General features: G+C 45.8%; 2 protein-coding genes across 2 annotated transcripts; both read left to right on the top strand.

Moving 5' to 3' along the window:
- The first annotated feature begins 350 nt into the window (after positions 1–350).
- On the top strand, positions 351–5972 carry LOC143350680 (uncharacterized). The gene is made up of 2 exons (XM_076782702.1): positions 351–1733; positions 2310–5972. The coding sequence occupies exons 1-2, from the start codon at positions 351–353 to the stop codon at positions 5970–5972; spliced, it is 5046 nt and encodes a 1681-aa protein (XP_076638817.1).
- Positions 5973–10820: 4848 nt separating this feature from the next.
- Positions 10821–16442, top strand: LOC143350681 (uncharacterized). Its single transcript, XM_076782703.1, has 3 exons — positions 10821–11475; positions 11815–12203; positions 12780–16442. Exons 1-3 carry the CDS (start codon positions 10821–10823, stop codon positions 16440–16442), a joined length of 4707 nt encoding a protein of 1568 aa, XP_076638818.1.
- Positions 16443–18981: the final 2539 nt, after the last annotated feature.

Raw genomic sequence — 18981 nt, forward strand, 5'->3', positions numbered from 1 at the left:
ATCTATGACATACAAAGTATTGCCTGTTTTGTCTGTACTCCCATCTGATCCCTGCTCCCTTTCGCCCGTGGGTCGATGGTAAACAATGGTCCTTCGAGCCGGATATGAGCCAGCGATCTGTGGGCGATGGGGGCCGGGACGTTTGGGGTAACTGCGGTGATAATTGGTGTATGTTTCGGAGAATGCTTGAAGGCTGTGGAAGATCCAATGTTCTAGCATTGTATCATTTATCGTGGTTTATTTCGTGTTTTCTGCAACACATATCGAGTGCTACTATGTCATCGACGAAACGCTCGAAATCGAGTCGACCAGGGGGAAGCAGAGGACGTCCACTTACAACCAGGACTGGAATGGCTATACGATCGGGACGGCCTGCCTGTCACCCACTGCGTGGGAAACGTGCTATTGTGGAGCAACCAGACGAGGAAGCAGGTCTACGAGATTCTGCCGTGCTAGCATCGCAGCCAAATCCAGCAGGTGGCACCGTGCACTCGGTGGCCTCGCAAGCCGCTTCAACTTCATCGTCGCTTCGAAAGAGGCGATTGGAAATTCAAGCGGCGGAACAGCGTGCGAAGGTTCGTCGAAAGTTGCTCGAAGAAAAGGAAAAGGTTGAACTGGAATTGATTGACGAGAGGTTAGAGTTAGAGATAGCTCAACTGGAGGAAGGGACAAATGGTGGAAGTAGTGATCGAAGTTCCTTAGTACCACGTCCAGACGCAAACCAGGGATGTAGTCAAGACAACAACACTAATCGCTCGATACGCGCCTGGCTCGAGAAGTCATCGGCTCACGTATCTAATTTCACCGATAACCATCGAGAGACGTCAGTTAACAATTACACGCGACAAATAGGCGGCCAAGCAGATCAAGCGGAACGAAATGCGACAGCCGCATCCAGCCATTATCAACGCGCGGTAGACAGTGTTCCGAACATGCAGAGGAATGAAACTTCTGGAATTTCAAAACTGACAGATGTTTTGAGCCGCACAATTGAGGCCATCCAGGGTAGATCAGCAACGGGAGATTCATCGCGACAATTATTAAACCGTTTAACATCTAAGGGGGAGCTACCGATATTTAATGGAGACACTGTGGAATGGGCAAGATTTAAACGTGTGTTCGATTTGACGACGCAGAAGGGAGGATATTCCGAAGAAGAAAACGTTTCGCGGTTGTATGCGTGTCTGCGTGGTCCGGCACGCGATGCAGTAGCGTCTCTTATGGTGACGGCAAGCGACGTACGTCAAATAATGGAGACCCTAGAACTAAGGTTCGGTAACCCCGACGTCGTAGCTACAAAGATTGTCGAAGACATAAAGAATCTTCCCCGTATTGGCGGTATAGGTGGAAACCTGGTGACGTTTGCTACCACAGTTAAGAACTGCGTAGCGGCTTTGCAAGCAGTTAATCACATTGGTTATCTGCAGAGTCCCGACTTGAATTCGGAGATACTGCGAAAATTACCAATGAACATGATTTACCAATATAATAGGTTCTTGAATGAGAATAATGAAGGAAATGAGCCTAAATTAGTTGTACTTGCAAAATTCCTATTTTTTGAAGCTGAGATTGCTTGCAAAGCTGGGACTAGTAACTTAATAACTCCTAACGTTCGGTACCCACGAGAAGGAAAACTGTACATACGCGATAAGACTAAACGCACTGCAGAATCTAAAGCAACCGTTTTAACAGCAACAACGGATAGTTCAAAGATACTTTCGCCCAACAGGAAAGTAATTAGTCGTTGCAATTACTGTTTAACGGAAAATCATATGGTTACCGGTTGCCGACGATTTAGTAGCTTAGCTGTACCCCAACGATGGGAATGGGCGCGACAGAAAGGAGTATGTTTCCGATGCCTGGTAGGAAGACATCGTAGTATTCGTTGCGGAGCTAAAGGGTGCGGATTTGCGACGTGTAAACGGGCCCATCATAAACTTCTACACGCAAATGGGCGTTCAACGAGTACCACAGTGGTGAGGAATAATTTACCGCTATCTCCGGTACCTGGAAGCTCGGAGTCGGTAGAAGTTACTGCAAATACTTGACAGACGAGCTGTAAGGGAATCCTCTTGAAAGTAGTGCCAGTAGTAATCACCGGAGCACGCGGGGATTTACAGACATATGCCCTCTTGGATGAAGGATCCACAATAACTTTAGTTGACGCATCGGCAGCGAATAAAATCGGGTCAGCAGGTAGACCAACTTTTTTACAGTTAAGAGGAGTAGGGGGAATGGGAACCGTTTCGATGAAAAGTAAAAGCGTCGATTTTGATATTAGAGGCAAAAACAGTGTAAAGACCTTTCAGATAGTAGCTAGAACAATACGGAGTTTATCACTGCCCTCTCAGACATTACACGTGAGCGAAGTAAAGAAGCATCGACACTTAAAAGATTTAAACATCGAAGGTTATTCTAACGTGACCCCGGAAATTTTGATAGGTCAAGATCATTGGGATTTGATTACATCACTTGAAGTAAGGGAGTCGGGGAGACAAGCACCAGTAGCATCATACACAAATCTTGGGTGGACGATACATGGGCATTTGCCATGCGGTGCAAACGAAGAAAACGAATTAACTATGCTGCAGTTAACTGAAATGAGAGAACGAAATAATAATCACTTCCGTGACAGTCGGCTAAACGAGCTGGTCAAACACCATTTTAATATAGAATCCCTAGGCGTTAGTGAAAAACCGAGGAATAACGTGTTAATCGTGCGAGCGGAGAAAATATTAAAGAAAACAACGCGAAGGGTAAATGATCGATGGGAAACAGGATTGTTATGGAGGTCTGATGCGATTGAGTTTCCGAATAATAAGCAATACGCAGTGACTCGACTTAAAAGCCTGGAGCGTAAGATGGATAAAGATCCTAAATTTGCGGCACAATATTGTGAACAAATTCAACATTTTCTAGATTGTGGTTACGCGTCTAAAGTAATTCTACCTGTAGTAAACGATACGCGAGTATGGTACCTACCGCATTTTGGAGTAAGAAATGTAAATAAACCAGAAAAATTACGCGTTGTGTTCGATGCCGCGGCAGTATACCATGGGACATGTTTGAACGATGCACTGCTGCCGGGACCAGACATGCTTAATTCGCTGTTAGGATCATTACTTCGATTTCGACAGAAACGTATTGCCTTTACCGCGGACATCAAGGAAATGTTCCTTCAAATAAAAATACGTCCGGAAGACCAGTTCGCACAACATTTTCTATGGCGTGGGATGGACAGAGCCAAGGAACCAGACGTATATGTAATGACTTTCCTGATATTCGGCGCGACATCTTCACCTTGCTCAGCTCAGTTTGTCAAGAACGTTAATGCAAAAGAATTGGAACTGGAATACCCTAAAGCAGCGGAAGCCATAATGAAATATCACTACATGGACGACTACATCGATGGTGCTGACACTATTGAAGAAGCCGTTAAACTTATTCGCGAAGTTACTGAAATTCATCGCAGAGGTGGTTTCGACATACGAAATTGGACATGCAATAGCCGAATGGTATTAGACAGTCTGCCCAGCGAGAAACGGTCACGTTTGAAAGTAAATCTCGCGTTTGATCAACATCCGACGGAAAGGGTGTTAGGCATTAAATGGAATCCTGACGAAGATAGGCTATCCTTCAACTTGAGTCTGAAACGAATTCAGCGGGAAATATTAACTGGAGAACAGAAACCCACCAAACGACAAATGTTAAGCGTGATTATGTCCGTGTTCGACCCCTACGGATTTCTTAGTCCCTTTACTATTAGAAGTAAAATTCTACTGCAGAACAGCTGGCGTAGCACTATCGCATGGGACGAAGTGTTGAAGGATACTGAATACGTAGAATGGAAGAGATGGATCCAAGATCTGCAACATATAAAACACTTCTCCATACCCCGTTGCTACTTGCAGCGAAATGCGACTATTTGTGCTACAGAGCTTCATGTATTTTGTGACGCCAGTGAAAAGGCGTATGCAGGAGTGGCCTACTGGCGCGACGTATACGAAGATGGAATAACAACCGTCACATTTATTTTGGGCAAATGTCGTGTTTCCCCATTGAAACCCATTTCTATCCCGCGTCTAGAACTACAAGCCGCATTGCTTGCCAGTCGCATAGCTCGTACCGTACAACAAGAACATAGCAGGAAAATAACCAAAAGAGTTTTTTGGACGGACTCGTGCACAGTGTTAAGTTGGTTGCGGTCGGATTACCGAACGTACAAAGCGTTTGTGGCTCATCGTTTGGGTGAAATAGATGACCTAACTAGTCAGAACGAATGGCAATGGATTCCCTCAAAGGAGAATCCAGCCGACGACGCAACGCGCGAAAACGGTCCAATGCCCTTAGAGAAATCCAGATGGATTTCGGGACCAGAATTTTTGCGCAATAATGAACGTTTTTGGCATGCCCAACCAAGAACCACCGTGCCAGGTCCTAGAGAAGAACTTAGGCCGGAGTTTGTAGGAGCAAATGTGGACTTTGGAAGATTGGAGCTACCTCAAATTGAGCGATTTTCTTCATGGTTTCGGTTAATCCGCAGCACAGCTTGGCTACTAGTTTTCAGTGAATGTTGCTTAGCTAAGAAGAAGGTCCCATTAACTAATGTACATGTACAGTGGGCAGTGAGAAAATGGTCGGCCCAGTGTCAGCGAGATAGTTTTTCAGAAGAATTGCATACATTAAACCATGGAGGAGTAATAAGCTGTAAAAGCCGACTACATCAATTAACACCATTTTTGGATGAAGTCGGACTCATTCGGCTCGGTGGGCGAATATCGGCAGCCGAAGGGGTACCGCACACTATGAAAGAACCAGTAATATTGGATGGAGGTCACCGATATACACGCCTTCTGATATTACACTATCATCAAAAGGCAAATCATGGCAGTACGGAGACGGTGGTCAACGAATTGAGGCAATCGTTTTGGATTTTAAGATTACGACCAACTGTAAAAACTGTTGCAAGTCGATGCCAAGTATGTCGTATGAATAAGAAAACACCGCAAATACCTCGGATGGCAGATCTGCCAAGCGTGCGAATAGATCATCATGTAAGACCATTCACCAATTGTGGAATTGATTATTTTGGTCCTATGGAAGTCACGGTAGGTAGGAGGCGCGAGAAACGATGGGGCGTATTATTTACTTGTTTGAATATCCGAGCTATCCATATTGAAATAGCATCCACTTTGACAACGGATGCTACGATTATGGCTCTTTCGCGTATGGCCGCTCGGCGTGGGTTCCCGACTATAATATATTCAGACAATGGTACCAACTTAAGAGGAGCTCACGCCGAATTGAAAAGGCTTGTAACGGACTTAGACTGCGATACGCTGAGGGATAGAGCTATGAGCAAGGGCGTGGAGTGGCGTTTTATTCCTCCGGGGGCTCCTCATATGGGTGGTTGTTGGGAAAGTTTAGTTAAGTCGGTCAAAATCACCCTGAGAATCATCCTGAAAGAAAGGGCACCTCGTGAGGAAACGCTGGCCACGATGTTAGCAGAGGCTGAACATACTGTAAATAGTAGGCCACTAACATCCGTATCCGTAGACCACAGAGATGGAGAAAGTTTAACACCAAACCATTTTTTGATTGGAACATCTTCTATTAACCCATTGGCAGTGGGACTAGGCGGCAGAGAAGGCCAAAATTTACGCAAGCAGTGGAGGATAGCACAGAACCTAGCTGATCATTTCTGGTCGCGTTGGGTCAAAGAATATCTTCCCACACTGATAAAAAGGCGTCGCTGGCATCAAGAGGTGCAACCCCTAGCAGTAGGAGACTTGGTCCTCATTGTTGATTCTCAGCTGCCTAGAAACATATGGCCACGCGGAATAGTCACAATCACGTTTCCTGGAAGGGACGGGCGAGTACGGGTGGCCGAAATTAAGACAACGAAAGGCAAAATTATTAGACCAGTTTCGAAATTAATTGTGCTGAAACCCATGGATATTAGTGCTGAGTAAGACATCTCAGACACGGGAGGGGGAATTTGTTGACAACACAATTAATAAGTTTTTAGGTTTAATTGTTTAACACGTCTGCTGGTTTGATCACTAATATAAGTACAAATTTCGTTTTCGTTTCATTTACAATTTTCGTGGTGGTGGATTCATTTGGAGTGGGGAAATAGGTAGATAAGCGCGGTGATTACGAGAAGGACGGGAACAGTCGCGATTCGGTCGGGAAACGGCATGTAAGTATCGAAGGATTGGAAGGTCGAGCGGCCTCGGCCCGGGTTGTCCCATAGCGATTTGTTTGTTGATTAATTTTGGCACATTCCCTGGCTGTTCGGGCGTGTATCGGCATCTCTAATTTGGCATATTATAATTCCCAAAGCTCGTGCTCCGATGTCGACTACTGCGTCATTGTTCCCTGGCTGGACGGTACAATGTCGCGTAGACGATTGTTGAGCGTTCCTCGCAACTGGTGCCTTGCGAGGTCGAGTGCATGGGTGAACTCGATGGCAAGAGTTCCGGATTTGGTTTTGGCATTAATCGGTGGTCACTATGACAATATGGTAAAACTTTCAAATCGCTAATGGGACGGCATTCGGGGTCGGCACGCTGATCGACTTTCGAATACCTAAGAGATATAAGGAACAAGAAATTGTAAAATTCCTGAATAAATCTATGACATACAAAGTATTGCCTGTTTTGTCTGTACTCCCATCTGATCCCTGCTCCCTTTCGCCCGTGGGTCGATGGTAAACATACTTGTTGAACAGATCCTGGGTTTTTTCTGGCTTGGATCGCGCAGTAATGTGGTACCACACTGAAACAGCCCACTAAACCTGGTTTCGATCAATATTTTAGAGGATAACGAAAGTTATGTCTAGGTTAGGCCTGGGCCTTGCCCTCATCAGACTCATGCTTTCGCACACTTCACATACTCGTTGAACAGATCCTGGGTTATTTTCTGGTTTGGATCACATAGTAATGTGGTACCACACTGAAACAATCAATTAAACCAGGTCTTGATAAATATTTTAGATGATAACGCATGTTAGGTCTGGGTTAGGTCTAGGATTTGCCCTCATCAGGCTCATACTTTCGCATATTTCTCATACTTCATGGCTAGATCCTGGGCTATTTCTGGATTGGATCACGTAGTAATGTGGTACCACACTGAAACAGTCAATTAAACCTGGTTTCCATCAATATCTTAGAGGACAACGCAAGTTAGGTCTGGGATAGGTCTGGGATTTGCCCTCATCAGACTCATACGTTCGCGTTTTTCACATACTTGTTGAACGGATCCTGGGTTTTTTCTGGATTGGATCACATAATAATGTGGTACCACACTGAAACAGTCAATTAAACCTGGTTTCGATCAATATTTTTGAGGGTAACGCATGTTAGGTCTAGGTTAGCCCTGGGATTTTCACTCATCAGACTCATACTTTCGCATTCTTCACATACTTGTTGAACGGATCCTGGGTTTTTTCTGGTTTCGTTCACGTAGTAATGTGGTACCACACTGAAACATTCAATTAAACCTGGTCTTGATAAATATTTTAGAGGATAACGCATGTTAGGTTTGGGTTAGGTCTAGGATTTGCCAACATCAGGCTCATACTTTCGCATATTTCTCATACTTCATGGCTAGATCCTGGGCTGTTTCTGGATTGTATCACGTAGTAATGTGGTACCACGCTGAAACAGTCAATTAAACCTTGTTTCGATCAACATTTTAGAGGATAACGCAAGTTAGGTCTGGGGTAGGTCTGGGATTTGCCCTCATCAGACTCATGCTTTCGCATTTTTCACATACTTGTTGAACAGATCCTGGGTTTTTTCTGGTATGGATCACGTAGTAATGTGGTACCATACTGAAACAATCAATTAAACCAGGTCTTGATAAATATTTTAGATGATAACGCATGTTAGGTCTGGGATAGGTCTAGGATTTGCCCTCATCAGGCTCATACTTTCGCATATTTCTCATACTTCATGGCTAGATCCTTGGCTATTTCTGGATTGGATCACGTAGTAATGTGGTACCACACTGAAACAGTCAATTAAACCTGGTTTCCATCAATATCTTAGAGGACAACGCAAGTTAGGTCTGGGATAGGTCTGGGATTTGCCCTCATCAGACTCATACGTTCGCGTTTTTCACATACTTGTTGAACGGATCCTGGGTTTTTTCTGGATTGGATCACATAGTAATGTGGTACCACACTGAAACAGTCAATTAAACCTGGTTTCGATCAATATTTTTGAGGGTAACGCATGTTAGGTCTAGGTTAGCCCTGGGATTTTCACTCATCAGACTCATACTTTCGCATTCTTCAGATACCTGTTGAACGGATCCTGGGTTTTTTCTGGTATGGTTCACGTAGTAATGCGGTACCACACTGAAACAATCAATTAAACCAGGTCTTGATAAATATTTTAGATGATAACGCATGTTAGGTCTGAGTTAGGTCTAGGATTTGCCCTCATCAGGCTCATACTTTCGCATATTTCTCATACTTCATGGCTATATCCTGGGCTGTTTCCGGATTGTATCACGTAGTAATGTGGTACCACGCTGAAACAGTCAATTAAGCCTGGTTTCGATCAATATTTTAGAGGATAACGCAAGTTAGGACTGGGATAGGTCTGGGATTAGCCCTCATCAGGCTCATACTTTCGCGTTTTTCACATACTTGTTGAACTGATCCTGGGTTTTTTCTGGTTTGGATCACGTAGTAATGTGGTACCACACTGAAACAGTCGATTAAACCCGGTTTCGATCAATATTTTAGAGGATAACGCAAGTTAAGTCTGGGATAGATCTGGGATTTGACTTCATCAGACTCATACTTTCGCACACTTCACATACTCGTTGAACAGATCCTGGGTTATTTTCTGGTTTGGATCACATAGTAATGTGGTACCACACTGAAACAATCAATTAAACCAGGTCTTGATAAATATTTTAGATGATAACGCATGTTAGGTCTGGGTTAGGTCTAGGATTTGCCCTCATCAGGCTCATACTTTCGCATATTTCTCATACTTCATGGCTAGATCCTGGGCTATTTCTGGATTGGATCACGTAGTAATGTGGTACCACGCTGAAACAGTCAATTAAACCTTGTTTCGATCAATATTTTAGAGGATAACGCAAGTTAGGTCTGGGATAGGTCTGGGATTTGCCCTCATCAGACTCATGCTTTCGCATTTTTCACATACTTGTTGAACAGATCCTGGGTTTTTTCTGGTATGGATCACGTAGTAATGTGGTACCATACTGAAACATTCAGTTAAACCTGGTCTTGATAAATATTTTTGAGGATAACGAATGTTAGGTCTGGGTTAGGTCTAGGATTTGCCCTCATCAGGCTCATACCTTCGCATATTTCTTATACTTCATGGATAGATCCTGGGCTATTTTCTGGTTTGGATCGCATAGTAATGTGGTACCACACTGAAACAGTCGATTAAACCAGGTTTCGATAAATATTTTTGAGGATAACGCATGTTAGGTCTAGGTTAGGCCTGGGATTTTCACTCATCAGACTCATTCTTTCGCATTCTTCACATACTTGTTGGACGGATCTTGGGTTTTTTCTGGTTTGGATCACGTAGTAATGTGGGACCACACTGAAACAATCAATTAAACCTGGTCTTGATAAATGTTTTAGAGGATAACGCATGTTAGGTCTGGGTTAGGTCTAGGATTTGCCCTCATCAGGCTCATACTTTCGCATATTTCTCATACTTCATGGCTAGATCCTGGGCTATTTCTGGATTGGATCACGTAGTAATGTGGTACCACACTGAAGCAGTCAATTAAACCTGGTTTCGATCAATATTTTAGAGGACAATGCAAGTCAGGTCTGGGATAGGTCTGGGATTTGCCCACATCAGGGTCATACTTTCGCATTTTTCACATACTTTGTTGACAACACAATTAATAAGTTTTTAGGTTTAATTGTTTAACACGTCTGCTGGTTTGATCACTAATATAAGTACAAATTTCGTTTTCGTTTCATTTACAATTTTCGTGGTGGTTTGGAGTGGGGAAATAGGTAGATAAGCGCGGTGATTACGAGAAGGACGGGAACAGTCGCGATTCGGTCGGGAAGCGGCATAGCGATTTGTTTGTTGATTAATTTTGGCACGTTCCCTGGCTGTTCGGGCGTGTATCGGCATCTCTAATTTGGCATATTATAATTCCCAAAGCTCGTGCTCCGATGTCGACTACTGCGTCATTGTTCCCTGGCTGGACGGTACAATGTCGCGTAGACGATTGTTGAGCGTTCCTCGCAACTGGTGCCTTGCGAGGTCGAGTGCATGGGTGAACTCGATGGCAAGAGTTCCGGATTTGGTTTTGGCATTAATCGGTGGTCACTATGACAATATGGTAAAACTTTCAAATCGCTAATGGGACGGCATTCGGGGTCGGCACGCTGATCGACTTTCGAATACCTAAGAGATATAAGGAACAAGAAATTGTAAAATTCCTGAATAAATCTATGACATACAAAGTATTGCCTGTTTTGTCTGTACTCCCATCTGATCCCTGCTCCCTTTCGCCCGTGGGTCGATGGTAAACAATGGTCCTTCGAGCCGGATATGAGCCAGCGATCTGTGGGCGATGGGGGCCGGGACGTTTGGGGTAACTGCGGTGATAATTGGTGTATGTTTCGGAGAATGCTTGAAGGCTGTGGAAGATCCAATGTTCTAGCATTGTATCATTTATCGTGGTTTATTTCGTGTTTTCTGCAACACATATCGAGTGCTACTATGTCATCGACGAAACGCTCGAAATCGAGTCGACCAGGGGGAAGCAGAGGACGTCCACTTACAACCAGGACTGGAATGGCTATACGATCGGGACGGCCTGCCTGTCACCCACTGCGTGGGAAACGTGCTATTGTGGAGCAACCAGACGAGGAAGCAGGTCTACGAGATTCTGCCGTGCTAGCATCGCAGCCAAATCCAGCAGGTGGCACCGTGCACTCGGTGGCCTCGCAAGCCGCTTCAACTTCATCGTCGCTTCGAAAGAGGCGATTGGAAATTCAAGCGGCGGAACAGCGTGCGAAGGTTCGTCGAAAGTTGCTCGAAGAAAAGGAAAAGGTTGAACTGGAATTGATTGACGAGAGGTTAGAGTTAGAGATAGCTCAACTGGAGGAAGGGACAAATGGTGGAAGTAGTGATCGAAGTTCCTTAGTACCACGTCCAGACGCAAACCAGGGATGTAGTCAAGACAACAACACTAATCGCTCGATACGCGCCTGGCTCGAGAAGTCATCGGCTCACGTATCTAATTTCACCGATAACCATCGAGAGACGTCAGTTAACAATTACACGCGACAAATAGGCGGCCAAGCAGATCAAGCGGAACGAAATGCGACAGCCGCATCCAGCCATTATCAACGCGCGGTAGACAGTGTTCCGAACATGCAGAGGAATGAAACTTCTGGAATTTCAAAACTGACAGATGTTTTGAGCCGCACAATTGAGGCCATCCAGGGTAGATCAGCAACGGGAGATTCATCGCGACAATTATTAAACCGTTTAACATCTAAGGGGGAGCTACCGATATTTAATGGAGACACTGTGGAATGGGCAAGATTTAAACGTGTGTTCGATTTGACGACGTAGAAGGGAGGATATTCCGAAGAAGAAAACGTTTCGCGGTTGTATGCGTGTCTGCGTGGTCCGGCACGCGATGCAGTAGCGTCTCTTATGGTGACGGCAAGCGACGTACGTCAAATAATGGAGACCCTAGAACTAAGGTTCGGTAACCCCGACGTCGTAGCTACAAAGATTGTCGAAGACATAAAGAATCTTCCCCGTATTGGCGGTATAGGTGGAAACCTGGTGACGTTTGCTACCACAGTTAAGAACTGCGTAGCGGCTTTGCAAGCAGTTAATCACATTGGTTATCTGCAGAGTCCCGACTTGAATTCGGAGATACTGCGAAAATTACCAATGAACATGATTTACCAATATAATAGGTTCTTGAATGAGAATAATGAAGGAAATGAGCCTAAATTAGTTGTACTTGCAAAATTCCTATTTTTTGAAGCTGAGATTGCTTGCAAAGCTGGGACTAGTAACTTAATAACTCCTAACGTTCGGTACCCACGAGAAGGAAAACTGTACATACGCGATAAGACTAAACGCACTGCAGAATCTAAAGCAACCGTTTTAACAGCAACAACGGATAGTTCAAAGATACTTTCGCCCAACAGGAAAGTAATTAGTCGTTGCAATTACTGTTTAACGGAAAATCATATGGTTACCGGTTGCCGACGATTTAGTAGCTTAGCTGTACCCCAACGATGGGAATGGGCGCGACAGAAAGGAGTATGTTTCCGATGCCTGGTAGGAAGACATCGTAGTATTCGTTGCGGAGCTAAAGGGTGCGGATTTGCGACGTGTAAACGGGCCCATCATAAACTTCTACACGCAAATGGGCGTTCAACGAGTACCACAGTGGTGAGGAATAATTTACCGCTATCTCCGGTACCTGGAAGCTCGGAGTCGGTAGAAGTTACTGCAAATACTTGACAGACGAGCTGTAAGGGAATCCTCTTGAAAGTAGTGCCAGTAGTAATCACCGGAGCACGCGGGGATTTACAGACATATGCCCTCTTGGATGAAGGATCCACAATAACTTTAGTTGACGCATCGGCAGCGAATAAAATCGGGTCAGCAGGTAGACCAACTTTTTTACAGTTAAGAGGAGTAGGGGGAATGGGAACCGTTTCGATGAAAAGTAAAAGCGTCGATTTTGATATTAGAGGCAAAAACAGTGTAAAGACCTTTCAGATAGTAGCTAGAACAATACGGAGTTTATCACTGCCCTCTCAGACATTACACGTGAGCGAAGTAAAGAAGCATCGACACTTAAAAGATTTAAACATCGAAGGTTATTCTAACGTGACCCCGGAAATTTTGATAGGTCAAGATCATTGGGATTTGATTACATCACTTGAAGTAAGGGAGTCGGGGAGACAAGCACCAGTAGCATCATACACAAATCTTGGGTGGACGATACATGGGCATTTGCCATGCGGTGCAAACGAAGAAAACGAATTAACTATGCTGCAGTTAACTGAAATGAGAGAACGAAATAATAATCACTTCCGTGACAGTCGGCTAAACGAGGTGGTCAAACACCATTTTAATATAGAATCCCTAGGCGTTAGTGAAAAACCGAGGAATAACGTGTTAATCGTGCGAGCGGAGAAAATATTAAAGAAAACAACGCGAAGGGTAAATGATCGATGGGAAACAGGATTGTTATGGAGGTCTGATGCGATTGAGTTTCCGAATAATAAGCAATACGCAGTGACTCGACTTAAAAGCCTGGAGCGTAAGATGGATAAAGATCCTAAATTTGCGGCACAATATTGTGAACAAATTCAACATTTTCTAGATTGTGGTTACGCGTCTAAAGTAATTCTACCTGTAGTAAACGATACGCGAGTATGGTACCTACCGCATTTTGGAGTAAGAAATGTAAATAAACCAGAAAAATTACGCGTTGTGTTCGATGCCGCGGCAGTATACCATGGGACATGTTTGAACGATGCACTGCTGCCGGGACCAGACATGCTTAATTCGCTGTTAGGATCATTACTTCGATTTCGACAGAAACGTATTGCCTTTACCGCGGACATCAAGGAAATGTTCCTTCAAATAAAAATACGTCCGGAAGACCAGTTCGCACAACATTTTCTATGGCGTGGGATGGACAGAGCCAAGGAACCAGACGTATATGTAATGACTTTCCTGATATTCGGCGCGACATCTTCACCTTGCTCAGCTCAGTTTGTCAAGAACGTTAATGCAAAAGAATTGGAACTGGAATACCCTAAAGCAGCGGAAGCCATAATGAAATATCACTACATGGACGACTACATCGATGGTGCTGACACTATTGAAGAAGCCGTTAAACTTATTCGCGAAGTTACTGAAATTCATCGCAGAGGTGGTTTCGACATACGAAATTGGACATGCAATAGCCGAATGGTATTAGACAGTCTGCCCAGCGAGAAACGGTCACGTTTGAAAGTAAATCTCGCGTTTGATCAACATCCGACGGAAAGGGTGTTAGGCATTAAATGGAATCCTGACGAAGATAGGCTATCCTTCAACTTGAGTCTGAAACGAATTCAGCGGGAAATATTAACTGGAGAACAGAAACCCACCAAACGACAAATGTTAAGCGTGATTATGTCCGTGTTCGACCCCTACGGATTTCTTAGTCCCTTTACTATTAGAAGTAAAATTCTACTGCAGAACAGCTGGCGTAGCACTATCGCATGGGACGAAGTGTTGAAGGATACTGAATACGTAGAATGGAAGAGATGGATCCAAGATCTGCAACATATAAAACACTTCTCCATACCCCGTTGCTACTTGCAGCGAAATGCGACTATTTGTGCTACAGAGCTTCATGTATTTTGTGACGCCAGTGAAAAGGCGTATGCAGGAGTGGCCTACTGGCGCGACGTATACGAAGATGGAATAACAACCGTCACATTTATTTTGGGCAAATGTCGTGTTTCCCCATTGAAACCCATTTCTATCCCGCGTCTAGAACTACAAGCCGCATTGCTTGCCAGTCGCATAGCTCGTACCGTACAACAAGAACATAGCAGGAAAATAACCAAAAGAGTTTTTTGGACGGACTCGTGCACAGTGTTAAGTTGGTTGCGGTCGGATTACCGAACGTACAAAGCGTTTGTGGCTCATCGTTTGGGTGAAATAGATGACCTAACTAGTCAGAACGAATGGCAATGGATTCCCTCAAAGGAGAATCCAGCCGACGACGCAACGCGCGAAAACGGTCCAATGCCCTTAGAGAAATCCAGATGGATTTCGGGACCAGAATTTTTGCGCAATAATGAACGTTTTTGGCATGCCCAACCAAGAACCACCGTGCCAGGTCCTAGAGAAGAACTTAGGCCGGAGTTTGTAGGAGCAAATGTGGACTTTGGAAGATTGGAGCTACCTCAAATTGAGCGATTTTCTTCATGGTTTCGGTTAATCCGCAGCACAGCTTGGCTACTAGTTTTCAGTGAATGTTGCTTAGCTAAGAAGAAGGTCCCATTAACTAATGTACATGTACAGTGGGCAGTGAGAAAATGGTCGGCCCAGTGTCAGCGAGATAGTTTTTCAGAAGAATTGCATACATTAAACCATGGAGGAGTAATAAGCTGTAAAAGCCGACTACATCAATTAACACCATTTTTGGATGAAGTCGGACTCATTCGGCTCGGTGGGCGAATATCGGCAGCCGAAGGGGTACCGCACACTATGAAAGAACCAGTAATATTGGATGGAGGTCACCGATATACACGCCTTCTGATATTACACTATCATCAAAAGGCAAATCATGGCAGTACGGAGACGGTGGTCAACGAATTGAGGCAATCGTTTTGGATTTTAAGATTACGACCAACTGTAAAAACTGTTGCAAGTCGATGCCAAGTATGTCGTATGAATAAGAAAACACCGCAAATACCTCGGATGGCAGATCTGCCAAGCGTGCGAATAGATCATCATGTAAGACCATTCACCAATTGTGGAATTGATTATTTTGGTCCTATGGAAGTCACGGTAGGTAGGAGGCGCGAGAAACGATGGGGCGTATTATTTACTTGTTTGAATATCCGAGCTATCCATATTGAAATAGCATCCACTTTGACAACGGATGCTACGATTATGGCTCTTTCGCGTATGGCCGCTCGGCGTGGGTTCCCGACTATAATATATTCAGACAATGGTACCAACTTAAGAGGAGCTCACGCCGAATTGAAAAGGCTTGTAACGGACTTAGACTGCGATACGCTGAGGGATAGAGCTATGAGCAAGGGCGTGGAGTGGCGTTTTATTCCTCCGGGGGCTCCTCATATGGGTGGTTGTTGGGAAAGTTTAGTTAAGTCGGTCAAAATCACCCTGAGAATCATCCTGAAAGAAAGGGCACCTCGTGAGGAAACGCTGGCCACGATGTTAGCAGAGGCTGAACATACTGTAAATAGTAGGCCACTAACATCCGTATCCGTAGACCACAGAGATGGAGAAAGTTTAACACCAAACCATTTTTTGATTGGAACATCTTCTATTAACCCATTGGCAGTGGGACTAGGCGGCAGAGAAGGCCAAAATTTACGCAAGCAGTGGAGGATAGCACAGAACCTAGCTGATCATTTCTGGTCGCGTTGGGTCAAAGAATATCTTCCCACACTGATAAAAAGGCGTCGCTGGCATCAAGAGGTGCAACCCCTAGCAGTAGGAGACTTGGTCCTCATTGTTGATTCTCAGCTGCCTAGAAACATATGGCCACGCGGAATAGTCACAATCACGTTTCCTGGAAGGGACGGGCGAGTACGGGTGGCCGAAATTAAGACAACGAAAGGCAAAATTATTAGACCAGTTTCGAAATTAATTGTGCTGAAACCCATGGATATTAGTGCTGAGTAAGACATCTCAGACACGGGAGGGGGAATTTGTTGACAACACAATTAATAAGTTTTTAGGTTTAATTGTTTAACACGTCTGCTGGTTTGATCACTAATATAAGTACAAATTTCGTTTTCGTTTCATTTACAATTTTCGTGGTGGTGGATTCATTTGGAGTGGGGAAATAGGTAGATAAGCGCGGTGATTACGAGAAGGACGGGAACAGTCGCGATTCGGTCGGGAAACGGCATGTAAGTATCGAAGGATTGGAAGGTCGAGCGGCCTCGGCCCGGGTTGTCCCATAGCGATTTGTTTGTTGATTAATTTTGGCACATTCCCTGGCTGTTCGGGCGTGTATCGGCATCTCTAATTTGGCATATTATAATTCCCAAAGCTCGTGCTCCGATGTCGACTACTGCGTCATTGTTCCCTGGCTGGACGGTACAATGTCGCGTAGACGATTGTTGAGCGTTCCTCGCAACTGGTGCCTTGCGAGGTCGAGTGCATGGGTGAACTCGATGGCAAGAGTTCCGGATTTGGTTTTGGCATTAATCGGTGGTCACTATGACAATATGGTAAAACTTTCAAATCGCTAATGGGACGGCATTCGGGGTCGGCACGCTGATCGACTTTCGAATACCTAAGAGATATAAGGAACAAGAAATTGTAAAATTCCTGAATAAATCTATGACATACAAAGTATTGCCTGTTTTGTCTGTACTCCCATCTGATCCCTGCTCCCTTTCGCCCGTGGGTCGATGGTAAACATACTTGTTGAACAGATCCTGGGTTTTTTCTGGCTTGGATCGCGCAGTAATGTGGTACCACACTGAAACAGCCCACTAAACCTGGTTTCGATCAATATTTTAGAGGATAACGAAAGTTATGTCTAGGTTAGGCCTGGGCCTTGCCCTCATCAGACTCATGCTTTCGCATTTTTCACATACTTGTTGAACAGATCCTGGGTTTTTTCTGGTATGGATCACGTAGTAATGTGGGACCACACTGAAACATTCAGTTAAACCTGGTCTTGATAAATATTTTAGAGGATAACGCATGTTAGGTCTGGGTTAGGTCTAGGATTTGCTCTCGTCAGGCTCATACTTTCGCATATATCTCATACCTCATGGCTAGATCCTGGGATATTTCTGGATTGGATCACGTAGTAATGTGGTACCACACTGAAACAGTCAATTAAACCTGGTTTCGATCAATATTTTAGAGGATAACGTAAGTTAGGTCTGGTATAGGTCTGGGATTTGCCCTCATCAGGCTCATACTTTCGCGTTTTTCACATACTTGTTGAACAGATCCTGGGTTTTTTCCGGTTTGGGTCACGTAGTAGTGTGGTACCACACTGAAACAGTCGATTAAACCTGGTTTCGATCAATATTTTTGAGGATAACGCATGTTAGGTCTAGGTTAGGCCGGGGATTTTCACTCATCAGACTCATACTTTTTTTTTTTTTTTTTTTTTTTGTCGTGGGGAAAATCTTCGAAAGACTCCCTCCCACCTCCTTGGGGAGAGGTGGGAGGGGTGTGTGGGATTCCCCGCGCCCGTACAACGACAGGCGCGGGACCTACCCACTAAAAACCCCACGGTGACCCTTCGGCACGCTTTGGGAGGATACCGGGAATCGCTCGAAGCATTCTTCCGGTATCGTCCCCGTGCCCGCGCTTTCGCGCCCATCCCCCGGGGGGACAATCGGTCCCCCCAGTAGACACACTGCCTCATAGCGGCGGGACGGGGCCACTCCATCCCGCCGCTATCCGTCCCGGGGCCGCGTTTAGTGGCGGCTGCGAGCCCCAACTCGCAACCGCCCGCGACCCCGTTTCCACCGCTCGACGGCCGGGCGTTCGTGGCCGCACCAGACCGCCGAGGGTGCCTCCCCTTGCGTCGGACCGGTAGGGGGAGGCACTCCTACCCCCAACCGGTCCGACCCGGCGCCGCCTGGCGGGAGGAGGGTCCCCTCAGGACCCCCCTCCCAGCCTAGGTCATCCGCCACGCCGAGGCGGCCGCCCGCGACGCCTCGCGACCGGGCGACGATCTCGGGCCACCGCACGAGCGCGAGCTTCAGCGCGCCGCTGAAGCTCGCGCTCCCTCCCCGCGGCCTCCTTCTGCAACATTACGTTCTCGCAGAAGGAGGCCACGGCCCTCCACTTCTCCTCGCTGCCGAGCATGGCGCGCACCACGCCCGGCAGCGAGACATCCCGCCCGATGACGCCGACCAGGACACGGCGCTCCCCCTCCCACGCGGGGCATACCTCCAGGGTATGATCCGCCGTGTCCTGCTCAGCGTCGCAGTGGCAGCAACGCGCCGTCGGCTCCTTCCCTATCCGGCACAGGTATCTTCCGAAACTGCCATGCCCGGAAAATAGCTGTGCCAGCCGGTAGGTGAGGCTGCCATGGCCTCTGTCCAGCCACTCCTTCAGGAGTGGCCGAACAGCCCCGACAGTCCGGTGCCCCGCGGTTGGCAGAGCCAGCCGCTCCTGCCACGCGAGCAACACGGACTGCCGGGCCTGGCGCTTCAAATCGCCCCAAGCAGGTTCCTGCCCGCCC

This window comes from Colletes latitarsis, unplaced genomic scaffold (assembly GCF_051014445.1).
Source record: "Colletes latitarsis isolate SP2378_abdomen unplaced genomic scaffold, iyColLati1 scaffold0013, whole genome shotgun sequence".
Lineage (NCBI taxonomy): Eukaryota > Metazoa > Arthropoda > Insecta > Hymenoptera > Colletidae > Colletes > Colletes latitarsis.

Coding starts and splice junctions, on each gene's coding strand:
- LOC143350680 (XM_076782702.1), top strand. CDS start 351: ATGGCTATACGATCGGGACGGCCTGCCTGTCACCCACTGCGTGGGAAA. Junction 1,734..2,309: donor TACTTTCGCCCAACAGGAAA/GTAATTAGTCGT, acceptor AAGACCTTTCAG/ATAGTAGCTAGAACAATACG.
- LOC143350681 (XM_076782703.1), top strand. CDS start 10,821: ATGGCTATACGATCGGGACGGCCTGCCTGTCACCCACTGCGTGGGAAA. Junction 11,476..11,814: donor CACAATTGAGGCCATCCAGG/GTAGATCAGCAA, acceptor TTGGCGGTATAG/GTGGAAACCTGGTGACGTTT. Junction 12,204..12,779: donor TACTTTCGCCCAACAGGAAA/GTAATTAGTCGT, acceptor AAGACCTTTCAG/ATAGTAGCTAGAACAATACG.